Source organism: Saimiri boliviensis, chromosome 10 (assembly GCF_048565385.1).
Source record: "Saimiri boliviensis isolate mSaiBol1 chromosome 10, mSaiBol1.pri, whole genome shotgun sequence".
Lineage (NCBI taxonomy): Eukaryota > Metazoa > Chordata > Mammalia > Primates > Cebidae > Saimiri > Saimiri boliviensis.
Genome location: NC_133458.1, coordinates 53,834,343 through 53,855,890, shown reverse-complemented (window position 1 = coordinate 53,855,890; position 21,548 = coordinate 53,834,343). Strand labels below are relative to the sequence as shown.

The 21,548-nt window shown below is 39.2% G+C and overlaps 1 protein-coding gene across 7 annotated transcripts in view; it reads right to left on the bottom strand.

The window, feature by feature from the left end:
* Window positions 1–21,548, bottom strand: part of CCDC146 (coiled-coil domain containing 146) — a 164,044-nt gene that overhangs the window by 23,829 nt on the left and 118,667 nt on the right. For 6 of the 7 annotated variants that reach the window (XM_003921131.4, XM_074379293.1, XM_074379292.1 and 3 more), the window contains 6 exons: window positions 21,012–21,069; window positions 18,796–18,972; window positions 15,943–16,016; window positions 14,825–15,052; window positions 13,376–13,562; window positions 450–545 (listed from right to left, as the gene is read on the bottom strand). In XM_003921131.4, the coding sequence (XP_003921180.1) occupies window positions 450–545; window positions 13,376–13,562; window positions 14,825–15,052; window positions 15,943–16,016; window positions 18,796–18,972; window positions 21,012–21,069 (820 nt within the window). The remainder of the gene's footprint in view (window positions 1–449; window positions 546–13,375; window positions 13,563–14,824; window positions 15,053–15,942; window positions 16,017–18,795; window positions 18,973–21,011; window positions 21,070–21,548) is intronic. The other variant, XM_010344620.3, reaches the window with a different exon arrangement.

Below are 21,548 nucleotides of genomic sequence, written 5' to 3'. Positions count from 1 at the left end.
AAAAAAAGTGATAACACTGTTTTAGCTTCATTTCTTTTATTTTGTAAAAGAATGTGAAAATCAGTGGGTTAACATGATAGAACTTTTTCTTATTCAGACTGTATTTTCAAGCGACGAAGAAAAAGAAGAGACATAAAAGCAAAAGAAAATTTGAAATCAGTCATTGGTGAAATAAAACATTGTTGTTTACTTTAATGTAACCAGTAGCCCATAATTTAAAAATCTCATTCCCTTGAATACTTTTTGCTGGTTCAAACATATTCTTTTTTCTCAAATTTAATGTAGGATTGGAGTGGACTTTGAGATGAAGAAATATGCCCACATTAAACAGGATCCTCCTCTCTTTGCTTACTCTCTTATTGATAAGGTTTTTTGGAGCACAGTTAAAAACACAACTCTGTATAATAAACCAATCTTAGATAGAAGCTTAAGTAAGAGTTGATATTAACCTGTTGGACCAAATTCCTCTTAGCTACTTCCACTTCCTTGTGAAGCTCTCGCCTCCTCTCGGATAATGTGGAATCATCTTTGGGGATAGCTTCAATCTGGAAATCGAAATTTAAAAACATGCATTTATGTAAGAAATAAATCTTCACTGCCATGTAGTCAACCTCATCACACACTTTTTGAAAATGGTGGGCAAATCACCAATCTCAATCTTACAGGAACTTCCTTTTATGCCAAATATTCTTTATAAGCCATTGTGAATTAAAATATGAAGGCCTGCTGAAAAACTGTAATTTGCCAGCTGCAAAAGTTTTATTATTTAGAAGCAAAAATAAGACTTACTAAGAATAGGTAACATTTATTGAACATAAGCTAAGTGCCAAGTAAGGTTCTAAATGCCTATATGTATATGATCTTATTTCATTCTTATAATACCCCTCATGAGATGGGGATTATTTTCCCCAATTGTACAGATGAGGAGAATGAGGCACAAACACATTTAAGCAACCTGCCTCCTTGATGCAGGTGCAAACCCAGCGAGGTAGACTTGGAACCCATGGTCTGCCTAACTCATGACCCAGCACTTTGAAGACATGAATATACTATGACCATTCAAGTGATAATTATTATGAAGTGTGAGTTCATTTATGAAATCTTATATGATAAAAAATAGAATTTATTAACAACAGTGGGGATCATTTGCTACTTATATGTAGTCATTTGATTAGTAGCCTGAAAGTTCTTACACAAAAGAAAAACCTCAACTTTTTGATTGATACTTAAAACTTCACCATTACATTTCTGTTGTAATGGCTTACACTTTTCTCCTGTGTTGACATACTTCGGGGAGAAGGCAGATCTTACACTATAAGCCTTTGTGGCCCTATTAGGAATGAGTGTGTCAGATTCTTCGCGATAAAGACCAGAGCAGAGAGGAGGACACATGGCAGCCGATGGGGAAAGGGTCATCTTGGGGTGCTTACAGCTTAACTGACTTAGAGCAAGTTTAGAGTTGGATATTTACACCAAAAGCACATGACTCCAATCTGATGTGGTGCAATTCCTACTATGACAGCACACATTTGCAGGCCCTACGGTTGAATACTTGCCAAAATTTGACCCAAGAAGGGAGTGTCACACTGTCTAGTGATTTGAGGGTTACCTAACAGGATCTTTCTGAGGATCATGCTGCTATGTTAACGTCACTAAAGTGTGTCTTTGGATAGCTCATCATCATCCATGAACCCGGGCATCTTCAGTAGCACCTTCTGCACCCTCGTGTCCACATCCTGCTTTCCTGTCAGTCTCTACCCCTGGAGCACTAGCTCTTGAGACACACAAACTGGACTCAGGAAAATGAGATGTGGTCTTGTGAAACATGTCTAAGAACATACAGAATTTTGTGGACTTAACAAACATAAAATTGCTATAGCAGATCAGAAAAGGGAGAACTCAGTATAGAACTGAATAATTGGGAAAGCCTTCTTGGAAGAGGTGAGTAGTCATGAAAGAAGAATTGATTTCTCCTTTAGGAAAGTCAGCTTAAGCCCTCCTGTATAGAGGAAGTCCAGCAGACATCCTGGGTCCTTGTCTGATTCTCTGCTACAGGTATGCCTGGAGTGGGATGTCCTCATGCTCAGCTCCTGGGTAGAGGCAGATCTGTACGTGAAAGATAACTGGGACCAGGAATTCTTACAAGGTTTTGACAGGAAATATGATGAGAGCACACTCACTAGCTTCTATGTCAACTACAGGCTCTCAGCAGATTTTTCTGGTTTGAGGTCTCAGACACTTTGGTTACTTACAGTATTTTGAAACACAAACAATACTGTAATAAATTATGTTCATTTTTGAACTCTGGCTACTCCTTCTCTGATTCCTTTTTCTATTCTCCATAAAACCCAGCCTTCTAGTTTCAGGCAGGAATTAGGCAGGCTTAGCTTGTGGAAGAGGGGACAAGATGAGCCATTGGTAGCAGGGCCTGCTGGTTGCCTAGCCAATAGCCACCCTCCACTTTGACCTTAGCAACTGTAGTAGGGTGCTCTAGAGGGAGAGAAGTAATAGGACTCTCTGGGAGAGTCTCTATGTGCAAGTCAAATACACACACACACACACACACACACACACACACACACACAGACACGAGTTGGTTAAATATTAACTCACATAATCACAAGGTCCCACAATAGGCCATCTGTAAGCTGAGGAACAAGAAAAGCCAGTCTGAGTCCCAAAACTAAACAATTTGGAGTCTGATGTTCAAGGGCAGGAAGGGTCCAGCATAGGAGAAAGATGTAGGCTGGGAGGCTAGGCCAGTCTCTCTGTTCACATTTTTCTGTCTGCTCATATTCTAGCCATACTAGTAGCTGATTAGATTGTGCCCACCCACATTAAGGGTGGGTCTGCCTTTCCCAGCCCACTGACTCAAATGTTAACCTCTTCTGTCAACACCCTCACAGACACACTCAGGATCAATACTCTGTCTCCTTTGATGCAGTCAAGTTGACGCTCAGTATTAACCATGATAGCAACAGAATGCCATTTTTGTTCAGAGTTGCAATGTAACCAGGAGTCCTGGGGGGTGGGGTGCGGTGGGGGAAAGCCGGTCAAGCCAGCAATCATGTAAGCCTTTTGCTCTTTGCCCTTCCTCCTCTTTGTGTGAGTTAATGCTTAAAGGAATAGTCATTTTCTGCCTATGGAGAAGCAATGTACACCCTAAGGTTGACTGAAAGGGGAGCTAAAAGGATCCTAGACTTTTCATTATGTGAAATAATCTGTTGTACACCTCTGTTCTTTTTATTGAGTAAAACAACTCCCTATTTAGCAAAACCATTACAGTTGAGTTTCTGTTACTCGTTGAAGCCAAACTGCAAACCTAACCTAACCGGTATTTCCATTGAAAGGAAACCTTCCTAAGGTACCCTGGAAAATAGGCTGGAGTTAGACTGAGCTCTCCATTAATATGGGAGGAAAAAAATATCAAGTATCAAAGTTCTAATTACATGGTCTGGAGTTACTTGAGATAGTTACCATTTCTTTTGAGCCCCAAATTGCATGTATCAGGTTTTGTAAGCTTACGTTAGTTCTTTTAGTTTTTATAGTGTAGCATTTCATGTTTTAAAATGTATTTATTGTAACCAAACAACAGAAGTGTGTAAAGAAAAAAAAAAACTGCTTTCTATCTCTGCTACTTCAAGTACTACTCCCCAGGAGTCACTGTTAATAGTTTTGGTATCTGTTCTTCCAGGCATTTTCAATGCATGAATAACCATGGGTAACTTTCATAAAAGTTAAGCAATTAGACATTATTTGTTACTGTAAATATCCCAATTATTTGATATCAGTGAACCTCAGTTTACACTCTGATATTTTTCTAAAGCATTTCAAACTTTCATGAGGCTTGCACCTTGAGTTTCTGGGAGAGTCTCTATGTACAAGTCAAATGCCATAGGAGAATCAAACGACTGTCTCTGGGGGAAAATATATTCTGAAGAACAGCTAGAGCTCTTCATGTTTACCTTTTATCTCTTTCATTTTTGGATTGCATGCAAGTCTGAGAAAATGTTCACTTGGGCTGGGAGTGCCTGGCCTGACCCACTCTTATTTTCAAGTACTGCCAGCTGTGGGTAGTGGCTGGGTTAATCACAGGGTCAAAGAGGAAGCTGGTCTCTCACTGAAACTGTACTAGAACAAAAATACTGATTTTTCTTAAAATCAATGAAGGAGACGGATTTTAACACATTTTAATTTCTGTTAGTTTTATATTCTGTGAGTGCTATTTTGTGAACTTAATGGCTAGTAGTGTTGTAATATAAATAGCTTTTATAACATTTGTTAAAATCTGAACAATTTGTGTGCATTCCACTGCAAACTCCTCTTTGGTCAAGGGCCATGCCTTACATATTTTGTGTCCAGTCAGATCAAACTACAGTAACAAGTCTCACCATCACAGACAGCTTCCAGTTAGAGTTATAGCATCCCATGCTTAAATATAAGCAGACAGCCAAGAATTACCATATATTGGAGGAAAGTTTCTAATAAAGAGACAAAAATAAAAAGCAAAAAAAGAAAAATACAGAAGAAACACAAAGAAAAATAAAGCCTTATTTAAGACAAGAAGAATAAAGAAATTATCATTAATAGCCTCAATGAGATAAGATAATAAATATACTATGAAAACAAAAGATTGAGAGAACAGAGCACATGGAAATATAAAAAATGATAGCATAATGAAAGAGGAGAAGGATTCAAAGGAAAGCTTGAAAAAGTTTCCCTTTTTGTAAGTCAAATTACAAAAAAGAATGGAAAATAAAAGACAAGAAAATTAGAGGACTGTTGCAGAAGGTCCAATATCTGCATAAAAGGAATCTAAGACAGAACAGAGAAAATTAAATAATTCAAGATGAAGTGTCAGAACTTTGTAAAGACATATATTTCTATAGACAGAGAACCCACTAAGTGCTCTACACAAGGGATACAATGGGAACATCATTGTAAAATGTAAAAATTCTGGAGGCAAGTAAGGGATCCTACAGATTCCCAGCATGAAAAAAAAATGGCTTCAAATAAAGGATCAATAATTGGAATGACACCAAATCTTAATAGTGAAGCTAGAAGACAGTTAATCAATGCCTTCTTCCTGAGGAAAAATGATTTCCAACCTAAAATTCCATATCTGATTAAAGTATTAATGGTCTGTATGGCTAGTGTGAACGTAAAATATTTTTTAGCATGCAAGGTCTTCTGACATATACTTTCTGACACACAAAGTCTCAAACAATTACTTTTCACTAACATTTTCTCATGAAGGTACTGGAAGGCATGTCCCCTTCACCAAAAGGAAGTTAAGAGGAAAAAATAGATGATAGTCCAAGAAATAGGGACTCCAACACAGAAGAGAGGTGAAGAGCATCACCGAGGTGGTGGAGTAAGGCTCCTAAGATGAGAGCAGGGCAGTAAGCACATAGAGAAATGGGGCTGCTTTGGAATAAGTCAAAAGGCTGAGAAAGAAAAAGGCAGCCCCTGATATCCAGGAGCAGAACTGGCACTCATAGGTAGGCCTTGGAATTCTCTGTTGAACATAAACAATTGCCCACAACATCAACTTCAGACAAAGCCACTCTGTAATCTCGATGGATCAGGAAAAAAACAAGGCCACTCCATAATAGTATTTGAACACAGACAAAAACACGAACATTGTCCAAGCCACAAAATACCATCAATCCTCCATGTACAGCTTTGTTTAACAATCACAGCTTTAGCCTCCATCTAGTCTTTTGTTTCTCTAGGTAAAATTTAAGATACTTGACCACAGAATTACTCTCATTTCCTGAGAACATCCAAATTCAGGGCAACATCCCATTTCTTTAAATAATTTCTCAAGTCGTATGGCACAAACCCTGTAAGTCCTTTCTAATACCTTCTATTGAGACTCCTCACAGTTCTCCACGGTGTGTGTTCTCTCTTGCTGCAATGTGTAATAAACTCAGTTCATTCAACTACTGGTGTGTTCCTGTTAGTCTTTGGCTAGAGGTCACTGATGAGGCTCAGAAGAGATCTCTTCAAGAAGATTAAATGAATAGGTCATTAAATGTGTTTTAATATACTGAGAGGAAATTTATATAATTGGGGAGAACAATTTGGGATTGAACTAATAAGCACACAGGAAACTATAAAAGTGTAAAGACAGGATGTTTATAAATTCCTGGGAACACAAAAAATTTTTAAGGAAGGGTAATTATATAATATCACATGGCTCAGGTATAAATAACCTTTAAATATTTGTGATAATGTGAACACCAAATTCTGAATTAACCAAAATTATGACATGAGAATACTGTAGACATCATCTATTACTGTGATAAGTACAAAGATCAAGTCTACAACTGAAAACTCAAGTAGCAGCATCATAAGCATGTTACTTGGGGTATGAAGATATACCAAAAGAATTGGCTGAAGAAACAGTACTCGATTAGGAAGACATCTTGATTAGGAATGCGAAATACATAGGCAATCTTTCTTTCTATACCTGGGGCAGACATAACCAATCAACTACAGAGCTCCTATCTGACAAGTCAGCACCAGGCCTCAGAATCCTTCGCCATATCGTAACTATAGGGAGCTACCCCCAAATGGAGGGAGCTGGCATTTGAGATGAAACCTATTTGCCTTTATTAGAATGTATGATCTTTATGATTCCTCTTGGTTCTTTCATGCCGTGATTATGTGAAATAATGATCCATTGAATGTCTTGAGCAGGTGAGTGACACATGAATGTGTCACTTAAGAATATAAATTTGATAGCAAAGTGGAGGAAAAACTGGACATCAAAGAAACTGGACCGATAGAGGACAGCTGGCATACGGTTGCAGTCATAGGTAATGTAGAGTGGGTACTGAGAGGCATCTCTGGGGTTCATCTGTAGGGCTGGATGATGCCATCTTCCCCAGAGGAATAAAATAGCCATATTCACAGTCTTATTCTGACTATACCACTTACTTTAGGCTTTGAAAGAGCTCATATGCATTAAGGAAGGAAGGGAATTTTACTGGGTATCTTCTTGATACCACACACTTTTCCATTTGTAATCATTCATTCTTTGCAATAATCCCAGTTCAAAGGTTTGGAAACAACTAACACAGGAAGGAATTCAATGGATCTAGAATGTGAACCTGACACTGCATGACTCAAAAGTAAAGCTCTCCTCAATAAAGGGTGTTATCATTGCCTTGAACACTGAAAATGAGACCTGAAGAGAGAAAAATGCAGAACCACTTTTAAATAAAAGCAAAGAAAGATGAAACTGCTAGAAAACTACAATTAAAGAAAAATTATAGTATACAGAAAGTGTCATATTCACTTGGTGAGAGGATTCTGTAATTGCCACAATCTTAGACATGACCTTATGTTTAGAAAGTGAATAATTTTGTAGACTCATAATAGTCTAGCCCCTAAAACACGATGGGGAGTGTCAGAGCAAAATCCCAGGAATTATGTTTTTTTTTTTCTTTTCAATGCCAAGTGGAAGTCAACAAGAGGCATATTTAAATGCAGAGGTGTACTGTAATGTGTGATATTATTACATGAGAGTATGATGTCTTTGCTTAGGAATTTCAGTTTTTCATGGCAATACATATGGTCATTAAAAGCTCTGATGGTTTTGCCTAACCCCAGAAATTCTTTCAGCCTATGGCAGGCAAATCTTCCACCTGCCCATGCCTAGACTTGGCAAATAACTCAGGGAGGGAAAAGGCCACCTGTGTCTGCTCACCAGGAAGTGATGATGCTTTTGTGGAATTTATTTCCTACTTGCATATGTCTGTTAAAAAAATATGATTTTTAGTTTATTGATTTTTTTTTCTGGCTGTTATGGCAGAAACCATGGTCTGTTACAACATTTTGTATTTAGGAGTAGAACGTTGTATATTACGTTTATGAGTCCCTCCCTTCTACAGTACTTAATCTAGATTTTCCTGCAGAAGTAAACCTATGTCTCTTTTGGGTGTATAGTTTTTTAGAACCAATCTTGTGATTTTAAAAAAATCAATGTATAATCCTTTTTGAGTTCACTAAGATGTATTAATTTATGTGACAAATTATTGCTTCTATTTAGGTACCTTATTATTCAATATTAAGAGGAATGCTTTGATGATTCAGCATTAGAAACATACTGAAAGGATTAACTTTACTTACTACCATAACTACCAAAATTGGTTATTAAAGGCAATGATACTTTTTAATCCATTGTTTAAAGAAATCTTACTGAATGGTTATTTAATCAATAAACAGGAACTGTTTTATTAGTACAGGCAACACTTGCTGGTTTTAAGAGTCTCCCACTCAAACCCACAGCCAATATCATACTGAATGGGCAAAACCTGAAAGCATTTCCTTTGAAATCTGGCACTAGACAAGGAGGCACCCTCTCACCACTCCTATTCAATATAGTGTTGGAAGTTCTAGCCAGAGCAATCAGGCAAGAAAAAGAAATAAAGGGTATTCAATTAGGAAAGGAGGAAGTCAAATTGTCTCTATTTGCAGACAACATGATTGTATATTTAGAAGATTCCATTGTCTCAGCCCAAAATCTCCTGAAACTGACAAGCGACTTCAGCAAAGTCTCAGGATACAAAATCAATGTGCAAAAATCACAAGCATTCCTATACACCAATAACAGACTTAAAGAGAGCCAAATCAAGAATGAACTGCCATTCACAATTGCTACAAAGAGAATAAAATACCTAGGAATACAACTAACAAGGAACTTTACGTAAAGGACCTCTTCAATGAGAACTACAAACCACTACTTAACAAAATAAGAGAGGATACAAACAGATGGAGAAACATTCCATGCTCATGGTTAGGAAGAATCAATATTGTGAAAATGGCCATACTGCCCAAAGTAATTTACAGATTCAATGCTATCCCTGTCAAGCTACCAATGACCTTCACAGAACTGGAAAAAAAACACCTTAAACTTCATATGGAACCAAAAGAGAGCCCGCATAGCCAAGTCAATTCTGTCAAAAGAACAAAGCAGGAGGCATCACACTACTGGACTTCAAGCTATACTATAAGGCTATAGTAATCAAAACAGCATGGTACTGGTACCAAAACAGAGATATAGACCAATGGAACAGAACAGAGGCCTCGGAGGCAACACCACACATCTACAACCATCTGATCTTTGACAAACCTCACAAAACATGCAATGGGGAAAGGATTCCCTGTTTAAGAAATGGTGTTGGGAAAACTGGCTAGCCATGTGCAGAAAGCAGAAACTGGACCCCTTCCTGACACCTTACACTAACATTAACTCCAGATGGATTAAAGCCTTAAACATAAGACCTAACACCATAAAAACCACTAGAAGAAAATCTAGGCAAAACCATTCAGGACATAGGCGTAGGAAAGGACTTCATGACTAAAACACCAAAAGCATTGGCAACAAAAGCCAAAATAGACAAATGGGACCTGATTAAACTCCAGAGCTTCTGCACAGCAAAAGAAACAATCATTAGAGTGAATTGGCAACCAATATAATGGGGAAAAATTTTTGCAATCTACCCATCTGACAAAGGGCTGATATCTAAAATCTAAAAAGAACTAAAACAGATTTACAAGAAAAAAACAAGCCCATTCAAAAGTGGACGAAGGATATCAACAGACACTTTACGAAAGAAAACATATATGAGGCCAATAAACATATGAAAAAATGCTCATCATAACTGGTCATTAGAGAAAGACAAATCAAAACTACATAGAGATACTATCTCACGCCAGTTAGAATGGCAATCATTAAAAAATCTGGAGACAACAGACGCTGGAGAGGATGTGGAGAAATAGGAACACTTTTACACTGTTGGTGGGAGTGTCAATTAGTTCAACCATTGTGGAAGACAGTGTGACGGTTCCTCAAGGACCTAAAAATAGAAATGCCATTTGACCCAGCAATCCCATTAATGGGTATATACCCAAAGGATCCTAAATTGTTCTGTTATAAGGACACATGCACAGTAATGTTCATTGCAGCACTGTTTACAATAGCAAAGACTTGGAACCAACCCAAATGCCCATCGGTGATAGACTGGACAGGTACAATGTGGTACATATACACCATAGAATACTATGCAGCCATAAAAAATGATGAGTTCGTGTCCTTTGTAGGGACATGGATGAACCGGAAACCATCATTCTCAGCAAACTGACACAGAACAGAAAATCAAACACTGCGTGTTCTCACTTATAGGTGGGTGTTGAACAATGAGAACCCATGGACACGGGGAGGGGAGCATCACACACTGGGGTCTGTTGAGGGGAACTAGGGGAGGGTCAGTGGGGGGTGGGGAGTTGGGGAGGGATAACATGGGGAGAAATGCCAGATACAGGTGAAGGGGAGGAAGGCAGCAAACCACATTCCCATGTATGTACCTATGCAACAACCTTGCATGTTCTTCACATGTACCCCAAAACCTAAAGTGCAATTTAAAAAAATTATATATATATAAAGCGTCTCCTACTCATCACATTCAGGTTGCCATCAATACTTTGAATGGACATGATATCTGCTGACTACTATAAATCTTACTACGACTGAGGTGGGGTGGCCACAGGGTTTGTGTTAGCCCAAAGTTCCAATTTAACATCCTAATGTGCTATGCTTCGGGCTGAGATGGAGTGGCTTGTAGTAAACCAGTGCTTCCAACAAGAATAACTTGGAAAGTTGGATTAAAAATATTTTTGACAGCATAAGAGATGCAAAGGTAAGTAGAGTTAAAATCATCAAAGGTATTAGCACTGCCTTGGAAGTAGTACAAATACTAATAATTTATACTGGACTCTAATAAGTCAAAGATGACTGTTGTAATCTTCAGGATAACCACCCAAAGAACAGAAATAGAATGTAAAACTAACTGATGCTTATCTAAAACAAGGATAACAGAACAATGTGAAACATTGATTAATCCCAAGGAAGGAAATGTGGGAGAGAAAATGGAATGTGAAGCAGATGGGACACAGAGAAGCAAAAGTAATATCACAGAGTAAGGTCAAATATATCCACAGTTACATTAAATATTAATTTTTAGGCTAAATACAAGAATTAAAAGGCAGAACTTATCAGACCAGATTTTGAGAAGTATATGCTGTGGATATGAGACACACTGAAAGACTGAAAGTAAATAAGGCCGGGCATGGTGGCTTACACCTGTAATCCCAGCACTTTGGGGAGGCTGAGGCAAATGGATCACTTGAGGTCAGGAGTTTGAGGCCAGTCTGGCCAACATGTTGAAAGCCCATCTGTACTAAAAATACAAAAATTAGCTGGGTATGGTGGCACACACCTATAATCCCAGCTTCTTGGGAGGCTGAGGTACGAGAATTACTTAAACCCAGGAGGTGGAGGTGGAGGTTGCAGTGAGCCAAGACGGCACCTGCACTCCAGCCTGGGCAGCAAAGCAAGACTGTTTCCAAAAAGGAAAATAAAAGAGTGAAAGTAAATAACACCAGGCAGAATCTAACCTGCCAAAAGATAATGTAACTGATATTATTATACTAAGAGACAAAATAACCTTTTAAGGCAAAAAGCACTAATAGAGTTAAAGAGATTTCTGAGTGATACAAGTCAATCTACCTGTTAGAACTGCAATAAAATGATTAAATAAGAATATATATATCATATACTATGTATAACAGTTATATAAAATAATTACTTATGAAAACACATATATAGAGTATAAATATTTTGTTTGTTTTGCAAAAGACTATAAAAGTACATTTTGCCTCACTGAGATGGAAAACTTTTTTTTTGTTTGAGACGAAGTCTGGGTCTGTCGCCCAGGCTGGAGTGCAGTGGTGTGATCTTAGCTCACTGCAACCTTCACCTCCTGGGTTCAAGAGATTCTCCTGCCTCAGCCTCTTGAGTAGCTGGGATCACAGGCATGTACCACACCTGGCTAATTTTTTTTTATTTTTAGTAGAAACAGGGTTTCACCATGTTGGCCAGGCTGATCTTGGACTCCTCACCTCAGGTGATCTGCCTGCCTTGGCCTCCCAAAGTGCTGGGATTACAGGCAGCAGCCACTGTGTCTGGCCAAAAAACTTCTTTAAAAGATTGTAAGGGCCATCTGATAGCAAGATGAAGTCCAAGTCCTAGTCATTTGTAACACTTCTAACCCTAAACAATTTTTTCACCTGTTGCTTAAGGCTGGTCTTTCAGTCAGGACAGGCTACGTTATGCTACAGAAATATTATGGCTTCCGCAAATATTATGGCTTCGAACTACCAAAGCTGTTTCTTACAAAGCCTGTAGGCTATCTAGAGGACTCTGTGACTACTGTTGGCTCAGCATTCCTGGCTGCTCCCATTTTACAGCACCTCCATGGCATCATTCCTTCCACAATTACCACAGGAGAGGGAAAACAGCTGGAGGAGCTCACACTGGCAATTAGATGTTATAGGCTAGAAGTGATATGTGTCACTTTGATACACAGTCCTCTGGGAAGAATGAGTTATATGACCCTGCTCAACTGCAAAGGGTGCAAGGAAGCATAAACTTTCTATATGCCCAGGAGGAGAGGAGAACGGGGCTAGGTTAGAACAAGAAGTGTCTACCGCAAATGGTAACTCCTGTTCCAATTTCTGAGGTCATGACCCTCCATAAGGTTCTGGAGCATGACAGTCCAGAAGAGAATGGAGAAGGTTTCTATACATCTAGCTGCTTCATCTCAGAGGTTGATCCCCTTTTCACCCAAGGAAGGCTCTAGCACAAGGCTGCAGCCCTCTCCAGGATCCTCTGCCCTTTCAGTGGTGCTTGGTCACTTAGCACAGGGAGTGCCTTCTGAGAGAGAAGTGAGCCAGGGGCAGCCAGACCCCTCACTTGGAAACACAGAGGCAGGTAACAGTCGTCTCGAGCATATTCTGACTGGAGTACAGCTCTGACCCTGCATATAATTAGCCAGGCAGCCTGAGACTGGGTTCTGGATTGCCCTTGGCTAGTTGGAAGTGTGGGCTGCTGATCATCTGTATCTATGTAATCTGATCTAGTCCTTCACTGTTACAGTCCGCCATGACACACACCATCCTGGATCTGACTCTTTCAACTGGTGAAGATAATGATCCACTTGGCCCCACCCTCCAGTGAACCCTCTAGCTCTTCTAGAACTGGATGGCCCAGTCACTTCCCCAGGTCAGGCTGACTGATGACTCATCCAAACAAGACCTACCTCTTATCTTGGGTTAGCAAAACGAGACTAAAAAACATTACAGGACTATAGATTTCATAATGGGCTTGATGCATTTGAAAATTACCTTTTCTCTGTTACTTTTATTTTCTTCTTCTCTTTTGGCAGCAAAAACAACTTCCTAAAATATTTTTACTTCAAAAGCTAGCACTGTGCTTAAAAATGAGATGGTAGTTTACAGCACTCACCTCTAATAGAAGCCTTTGATGTAAGGCTTGAGTTTGAGTGAGGGCATCCCAGGACACTTTCAAGAGCAGTTCCATCTTTTTTAAATTTCGAAAATCTCGTTCTTTCTCTCTTTGCTTACGAGAAAGTTCATCATGGTAGTTCTGCTTGTCAATGAGACTGTTGCGTAAATTGAGATCCAAGATCCCTCTTTCCAGGTAAAGGAAGAAAACGAAAGTGAATTTGTCATCAGCTGTCCAACATGTTTTTCAAAACCTATCAAGACAGCATGCTGAATATTGGCTTCCAATGTCTGACAAAGACCTAAAAACAGAACTACCGTTTGACCCAACAATCCTATTACTGGGTATATACTCCAAGGATTATAAACCATTCTATCATAAAGATACAGGCACATGTTTGCTCAGCACAGTGCTATTCACAATAGCAAAGATATAGAATCAACCTAAATGTCCATCAGTGGTAGACCAGATAAAGAAAATGTGGTACATACACCATGGACTATTATGCAGCCATAAAAAAGAATGAGATCATATCCTTTGCAGGAACATGAATGAAACTGGAGGTCATTATCCTTAGCAAACCAATGCAGGGACAGAAAACTAAATACCACATGTTCTTACTTGTAAGTGGGAGCAAAATGATGAGGATACATGGACACACAGAGGGGAACAACACACACGGGGACCTGCTGGAGGGTGGAGGGTGGGAGGAGGGACAGGAACAGGAAAAATAATTAAAAGGTACTAGACTTAACACCTGCATGACAAAATGATCTGTACAACAACCCCCCATCACACAAGTTTACCTATATAGCAAACCTGTATGTGTAACCGTGAACTTAAAATAAAAGTTTAAGGAAAGACAGCATGCTCAGTATATGCATATACAACTATTCTCATGTTGGAATCAGAAATCGTAAATCATGCCTAAGGCAACTAGGTTTGTGAGTTGGTATCACTTAGAACTGCAGTCTTATAACTACCCCTTCTGCAAAATAACAACAGATTGGCAGACATAGAAGCCTCCAGTTTCCCTGAAATTTTACTTAAAAGCAAGACATAAAACTCTCATAGGGAATTACACCACGACATTGCTTCTATTAGAAAAAAGTCAAGATGGCCTCAGAAATTTCATTCATTTGTTAGCAAAATTCCTGAACTAAACATAACATACTCCAGTGCTATTATTTTCCAAAGGCACATTCAGAAATTTACAACAAACAACAGATTTTTGTCCTGAAGATTTAGTAACAGAAAATTGAGAAAATTTGTAACTATGGAAAAATACTTCAAAGTGCTTCATTTGATAATATATTTATTGATAAAAGCTGATTTAAAATTATTTAAGAATATTTACTGACTTAATACCAAAGTGAGATTATGTTTTGAATTCTCAAATATAAACTGAAGAAAAATTTAGTTGACAGAACATAAATAAATGTAACTGACCTTTCAGTTAACAAAGTTGCTTCATTCTCTCTGGCTAATTCCAACAGCTTGACCAATTGGTTATGTTCTCGTTCTTTGATTTCAAGTAAGGCTCGTTTGCCTTCAACTTCCTTTATTACATCTTCCTTCTCCTCCACTAAAGCACTAACCTTGTTTTCAACTTTCTTTAGGGAGTCATTTAGCTTTTTGACTTCATGTTCCAAGACAATTTTTTTCTTTTCCATTTCTCTGCAGGGGATACACACACACACGTACGTTTGCCTTATTTTGAGGCCATTCTGGCTTTACCTATTCTTGCTCTATAACCAGGCAGCAGAAGAGATAGTCGTAAATTCAATGATCTCAGCGGTGGATAGAGACCACAGATGAGTGGGACTTGGAAGCTATCTCCACTGAGTGCCACGGAAGGCAGGCATTTGTCCAGCCTCCCTCTCTGCAGATCCCAATTTGCTACCATCTCCTATAATTCAACCCTCATCCTGACCCGCCTACGGGAACTGACCTGAGTTTCTCAACTTTGGTGTTGGTGAGCCTGGTTTTTCACACAGTTACTAGTGCCTGCCTAATTTTTCCCTTTTCTCTTAACATTAGTCATATTATTTTTCCAGAATTTTTAAATCTTTAGTTAAAATCTTTATCTTTTTTGGTTCCTCTAAACACTGAGATTTCCTCAGTGACCTCTGCCTCCAAGTCTACTCTGAATATCTGAGGGGTGTTATATACATGAATGGATGGCAAAGTGGGGAGTTACTATTATTTTGGGCTTCGAGCTGCTGCCTGGCTGATATACTTCTAGACCATGAAATTCTAACCAGTTCACATAATTTATCCCATGCAGAGCTCTGTTAAAGTCAAATGAACTTCTCCATAAAAATATGACTTATAAATTGGCAACAGTATCTTGACTCATAATTAAGCCATAAATATTATGAATGATAGTAATTTGCTGCATTACGTTCTTCTAAAAAATTTGATATAAACAATATAGACAAGGCCAAAAGCAGATATTTCTAAAATTAGAATAGTAATTTAACATGTCCGGTGGTTAATACTCTCATTTTAGTGTGCACATATAACCTGGGCTGGGAGGGACTCAAAGTAAAAACATGAAATCATACACTTTTTTGCGTGTTGTTTTTTCTATCTCTTTTCCAATTTGTACCGGAATGGTTTGATGGTGGGCCAATTCATCCTAGTAAAGAAATGAAATCATGTTAAATTATACAGTCTTGGACTAGAAGCAATTAAGACAAGAACATTAAATAAGAGAGAGAAAGGAACTACGATGTGTAGATACTTACCATCTGCCCTGTGTGCCTTCATTATCCCGCTTAATACTCACAATGACCTTATAAGATAGCTGTATTTGTTATCATTTTCAAGAGGAGGAAACTGTAACAAATACTGTTCCTCTGCCCAGATTCCTGTATAAAGGCACAGACGCTCCTCCACATACAATGGAGTTATGACCTGATAAACCCATATAAGTTGAAACTCTCTTAAGTCAAAAATGTATTTAATACACTTAACCCACTGAAATCATAGTTTAGCCTAGCCTACATTCTCAGCACACTTACATTAGTCTACACTTCACCTAACACAAAGCTTATTTTATAATAAAGTATTCAGTGCCACACAGCAAATAACATAACTTATTGAATACAGTACAAGAAATGTAATTTATTCAATACTGAAAGTGAAAAATGGAATGGTTGCATGGGTACTTGACTTGACAATGCTTTCTACTGAATGGATATTGCTTTCACACCATTGTAAAGTAGAAAAATCATAAGCTGAATCATCATAAGCCAGGGACCATCTTCCCACCCATCCCTCAGATGCTGCAGGGGTGACTGCTAATGGTTCATGCTTAATCTCCTCTCCACTGAATTGTGATTGACAGAGCAGAGCTTCCTTGTCAAGGAACAGGAACCAGGGGTGGAAGGAGGAGGGAAACAGGCAGCGACCAATTACCAACTGATGTGGTGAGTTAACAGACACCCCCTACCACCACCTCTGGGTGCAACAGCTTCTGTGATGCCATTCTGACTTTGTGAGTTCATGGGATCGGGCTGAGACTAGAGTTCTCCCGAAGCAGCTGTATTCTGATTCTGGCCTAGCTTCTTCCCCAGTTCCATACTGCTTCCCTCTATCTCTTATAGGATTCTCCTTAGAGCTCTCCTTCCATTAGTAGTGCTCTTAGGCTCTGTTTCTGGGGAGCCCTGCCTAAGACACATGCTACAAGAAGTTAAGTAAGTTTCCTGAAGGCACACAGCTAGTAAGTGGCAAGGCCAAGATCAGAAGCTAAGTTTGTCTAACACCACACCTCCCATTACGCTCTGCAGACTCATGGGAGGTTCATTTCCAGTCTCAACATGGCAAGGGTTATAGAAAAGCCCCTTCCTGCCTGAGGATGTCATTGGACTTTGGAGCTGGGGGTAACATACATGGAGGTTGAATTCATCACTGCAGTGTGGTGGGCGAGACATTTCTCTGTGGGATCTTGTTCAGTCCCAGGGCAAATCAAATTTTTTAAGGCTGAAACTTGTATAATCTGGGGGGGGCCTTGTTAAGAGAAACAGTCAAAAATTATAAATGCTAACTTAGTACAGCATCTTGAAAGGGGTTCGTGAAAGTGAGGAGCCTGACGCTTAAGCTTCAGTGGGTTCCTGTTAAGTCTATCTGTGCTCGGGTCCTCTGTTCTGGGCAGTATCTGGGCACATCTTGGCTGACTGCTCCAGGACTGTTACAGAAAAATAGGTCAAAGTGTGTCCCCATTATCCCCTAAGCCAATGAGTCTCAGATATTATTTTTAAAACCTCAGATATTATTTTTAAAACAACTCTAGGTTATTTAGACCGTTTTGAGAGTTATTCATACATTTTTCAAAATAAAATGAATTTTAATTGATTATCTCCTAAAATATAGGCCTCTCATTCCTTTTATAGTGAGAGGAAGTGGAATGGGATCAAAGAGACAAGGATAATACAAAATATACATGAGAGGTTAGGATGTTTGGGGGTGTGTGTGTGTGTGTGTGTGTGTGTGTGTTTTGTTGTTTTTGAGACAGAGTCTCATTCTGTGACTCAGGCTAAAGTGCAGTAGTGCAATCTTGGCTCACTGCAATCTCCACCTCCCAGATTCAAGCAATTCTGCCTCAGCCTCCTGAGTAGTTGGGATTACAGACATCCACCACCATGCCCGGCTAATTTTTGTATTTTTAGGAGAGACAGAGTATCACCATGTTGACCAGGCTGGTTTCGAACTCCTGACCTCAGGTGATCCGACCACCTTGGCCTCCCAAAGTGCTGGGATTACAGCTGTGAGACACCATGTCTGAATACAGTTGTTATTCAAGGAAACAATTGTGTTTGTGACACTCGTTTCTAATGTCCAAAAATGTTTGGTGAGGTCAGGAGAGACCTTTTCGCAGGGTGAGGGGCTCTAAATTAGAGTGATGCTCTTAAACACCCTATGGTCTTTTGGGAATTCCCAGAGCATAGATTTAGTTTGATAAGATCAATTAGAATGCAGACATTTCACCTTGTGAGACAAAACCCCTCTTTATCAAAACTGATTATTCTTGATACCTACAGTTTTTTGTTTTTTTTTGTTTTTGTTTTTGTTTTTTTGTTTTGAGATGGAGTCTCACTGTCAACAGGCTGGAGTGCAGTGCTGCAATCTCAGCTCACTGCAACCTCCCACTCCCTGATTCAAGTTATTCTCCTGCCTCAGCCTTCTGAGTAGCTGGGATTACTGGCGCATACCACCACGCCAAGCTAATTTTTGTGTTTTTAGTAGTGACATAACCATGTTGGCCAGAATGGTCTCGATCTCCTGACCTCATGATCTGCCCACCTTGGTCCCTGAAAGTGCTGGGATTACAGGTGTGAATCACCACACCCAGCCACCCACACATTTTTATATCCATGCAAGGCACAATGTTTAATTATCAACTGTAAGTAGCACACCTTTAGGCTGACCTGATGTTCCAACAATTCTTCTAGCTCCTTTTGCTCCTTAAGTAATTGCTTTTGTTTAGAAACCAAATCTTCTCGTAAATTTTTAATTTCTAACTTCTTCTGCATTATTTCTTTACGTAATTCTTCAGTGCTTTCTCTCAATATTTTCATCTTCTTCTCCATTTCCTTTAAAAGTCATGAAGATGATTAGGTTATATAGTTTGAGCAAGCATTTATCTACCTAAAAACTGAATTAAAACTAATTTCACTCACCATGTTTTGATTATATTTGTTTTGAGGTTCATGAATGATTTCTCACAAAGCGAAATGCAACTTACGATTTCTGGCATCTTTAATAAAGGCATGATAATGATACTACATGTATAATTAAACACAACATTAGATCTGAATTCTCCTTTTACTAGTGCTCTTTTCTCTCCTCCATTTAAAGCATTTCGTTTTTTGTTTGTTTGTTTGTTTGTTTGAGACGGAGTCTTGCTCTGTTGCCCAGGCTGGAGTGCAATGGCACTATCTCGGCTCACTGAAACCTCCATCTCCTGGGTTCAAGCTATTCTCCTGCCTCAGCCTCCTGAGTAGCTGGGATTGCAGGTGCCTGCCACCACACCTGGCTAACTTTTGAATTTTTAGTAGAGACAGAGTTTCACCATATTGGCCAGGCTGGTCTCAAACTCCTGACCTTGTGATCCACCCGCCTTGGCCTCCCAAAGTGTTGGGATTACAGGCATGAGCCACCGTGCCCGGCCAAACATTTCATTTTTATGAATTTTTATTTCATACCAAGAAGCATGACAAAAAAAAATGTAGTCTGTTTTCTAGTAGCTTTGTGATCTGACAAAATCACATGCAAATAATCTTTGACTATCTGACTTATGGTTAACCTGAGTCACATGGGAACTAAAGATACAGGAGTTCATATTTGGATGCCCAACACTTTGCACTCCTTAATCCCCCACTTTCTTACTGATGCTACTTCTCTAGCTCATGCACATTCTCCCTAAATGCCCTCTACCCCAGAATCACCGGAGATCTTCGTCTCATGTCTGATTATCTGGGGTGTGTTTGGCTCAAGGGAAAGAATCCTCTTACACTCAGGTGTACACGTTACTGTTACTGATGACTAAGTGTTGGGTCTCTTTAGCCTCCCTGGGCTTTCTGCATAGCTCCCTCCTTCCATCGCTGCTGGGCGAGAGCATCATTGGTGATCCTAGGATCTGAATGAAAATTCAAAATGCTTTTTCCATAAAATCTGTGTTGTAAACAATGGTTAGGTATACGTATTTAGAATTAACAGTATTTTACTCTATGCTAAGCAGGTTTTTGGTGGGCTGGCCTTGGAATTAAACCACCACCAACACACTTTTGGATTATCAGAAGGTGGAAAGAGTGAAAAGCATGATTTACTTTCTATGATAGGAGGAATTCGTGGGCACTTTTACAATCTATCTCCAGGGTATGCATGTACCTTTGCATTGTCTTGATCATTCTTCCCATTAAGAGGTAGGGCCAACTTGATTCTAGACTTGGCCATGTTACAATACTTCCATTAGCCAATGAGATAATACCAAAAAGAATTTTAGCAGAGGCCCAAAAGGTCTTGCATATTGGAGTTTGCTCTCTTTTGAGGTTGGAAACCCTTCCACCATCATGCGACCAACTAGTGAAATGTGATCTCAGACCAAGCAGCCTGCCAAGTGGCTGGTATATGAATGGAGCCATCCTAGATTTCCCGGCCCCAATTCAGCCAGCTCAGACCAAAAGAATTCAGAACTGAAAAATATGAAATTGTTTTAAGCCACTAAGTTCTGGAATGGTTGTTAGGCAGCAATACATAAATGATACATTTTCTTCGTAAAAATTTCTTGTAATAACTTGAGATGTTCACAGAACTAAGAGGGTAATAGCTATAGCAAAATAATGTTTTTAAGTGTCAACCACAGAATCTTTTTTTCTTCTGGAAACAAAGCAGACATTGTCCAACTAAATGCAGCCTAAATTAGATGCCAAGTTGCTAACGTCTATAATAGGCACCACTTATATTTATACCAGAAGTTATGTAGCTAGTCCTTTCAGCATCGTTCACAGTGATGACTTTACCATCTTTAAAATGTTTTAGGCTATGGTTATTGGGACGAACATTAATATTTATAAAAAGGGATTATTTAATCCAGCTGTATTTAAGAAACTCTATATAATCTAAGACTTACTCCTGGTTTTGGTATCTTCTCAAATTCTTTTACTATGATGTTTTTTTCTTCCATTAAGCTGCAAAAAAAAAAAAAAAAAAAAAAAAAATCAAGTTTGACAAAGTACAAAGAAACAAGCTCCTTCTGTAATAACTTTGTCTTCTCATCCCTGACTGCCATTTGCATGCTTGTCTGCCAGGCAATCTGGTATCCATTCTTTATGATGGCTTTCCTGACTCAGAGGTTCATTTGGGTGCTTCCTCCTCCCTATGACTCCCACAACTTTTGTGAACACACACCCACTTGGAGTTATCTCAGCACATTATGATGTTGGGAATCATGGGCCTCCCTCTGGGACACAGGGTCCTTCCCAGCAGGCTCTGTGTTGTTTTTGTTTGTTTGTTTTTGAGATGGAGTCTCGCTCTGTCACCAGGCTGGAGTGTGGTGGCACAATCTCGGCTCACTGCCACCTCCATCTTTTGGGTTTAAGCGATTCTGTTGCCTCAGCCTCCCAAGTAGCTGGGACTAGAGGCATGTGCCACCATGCCCAGCTATTTT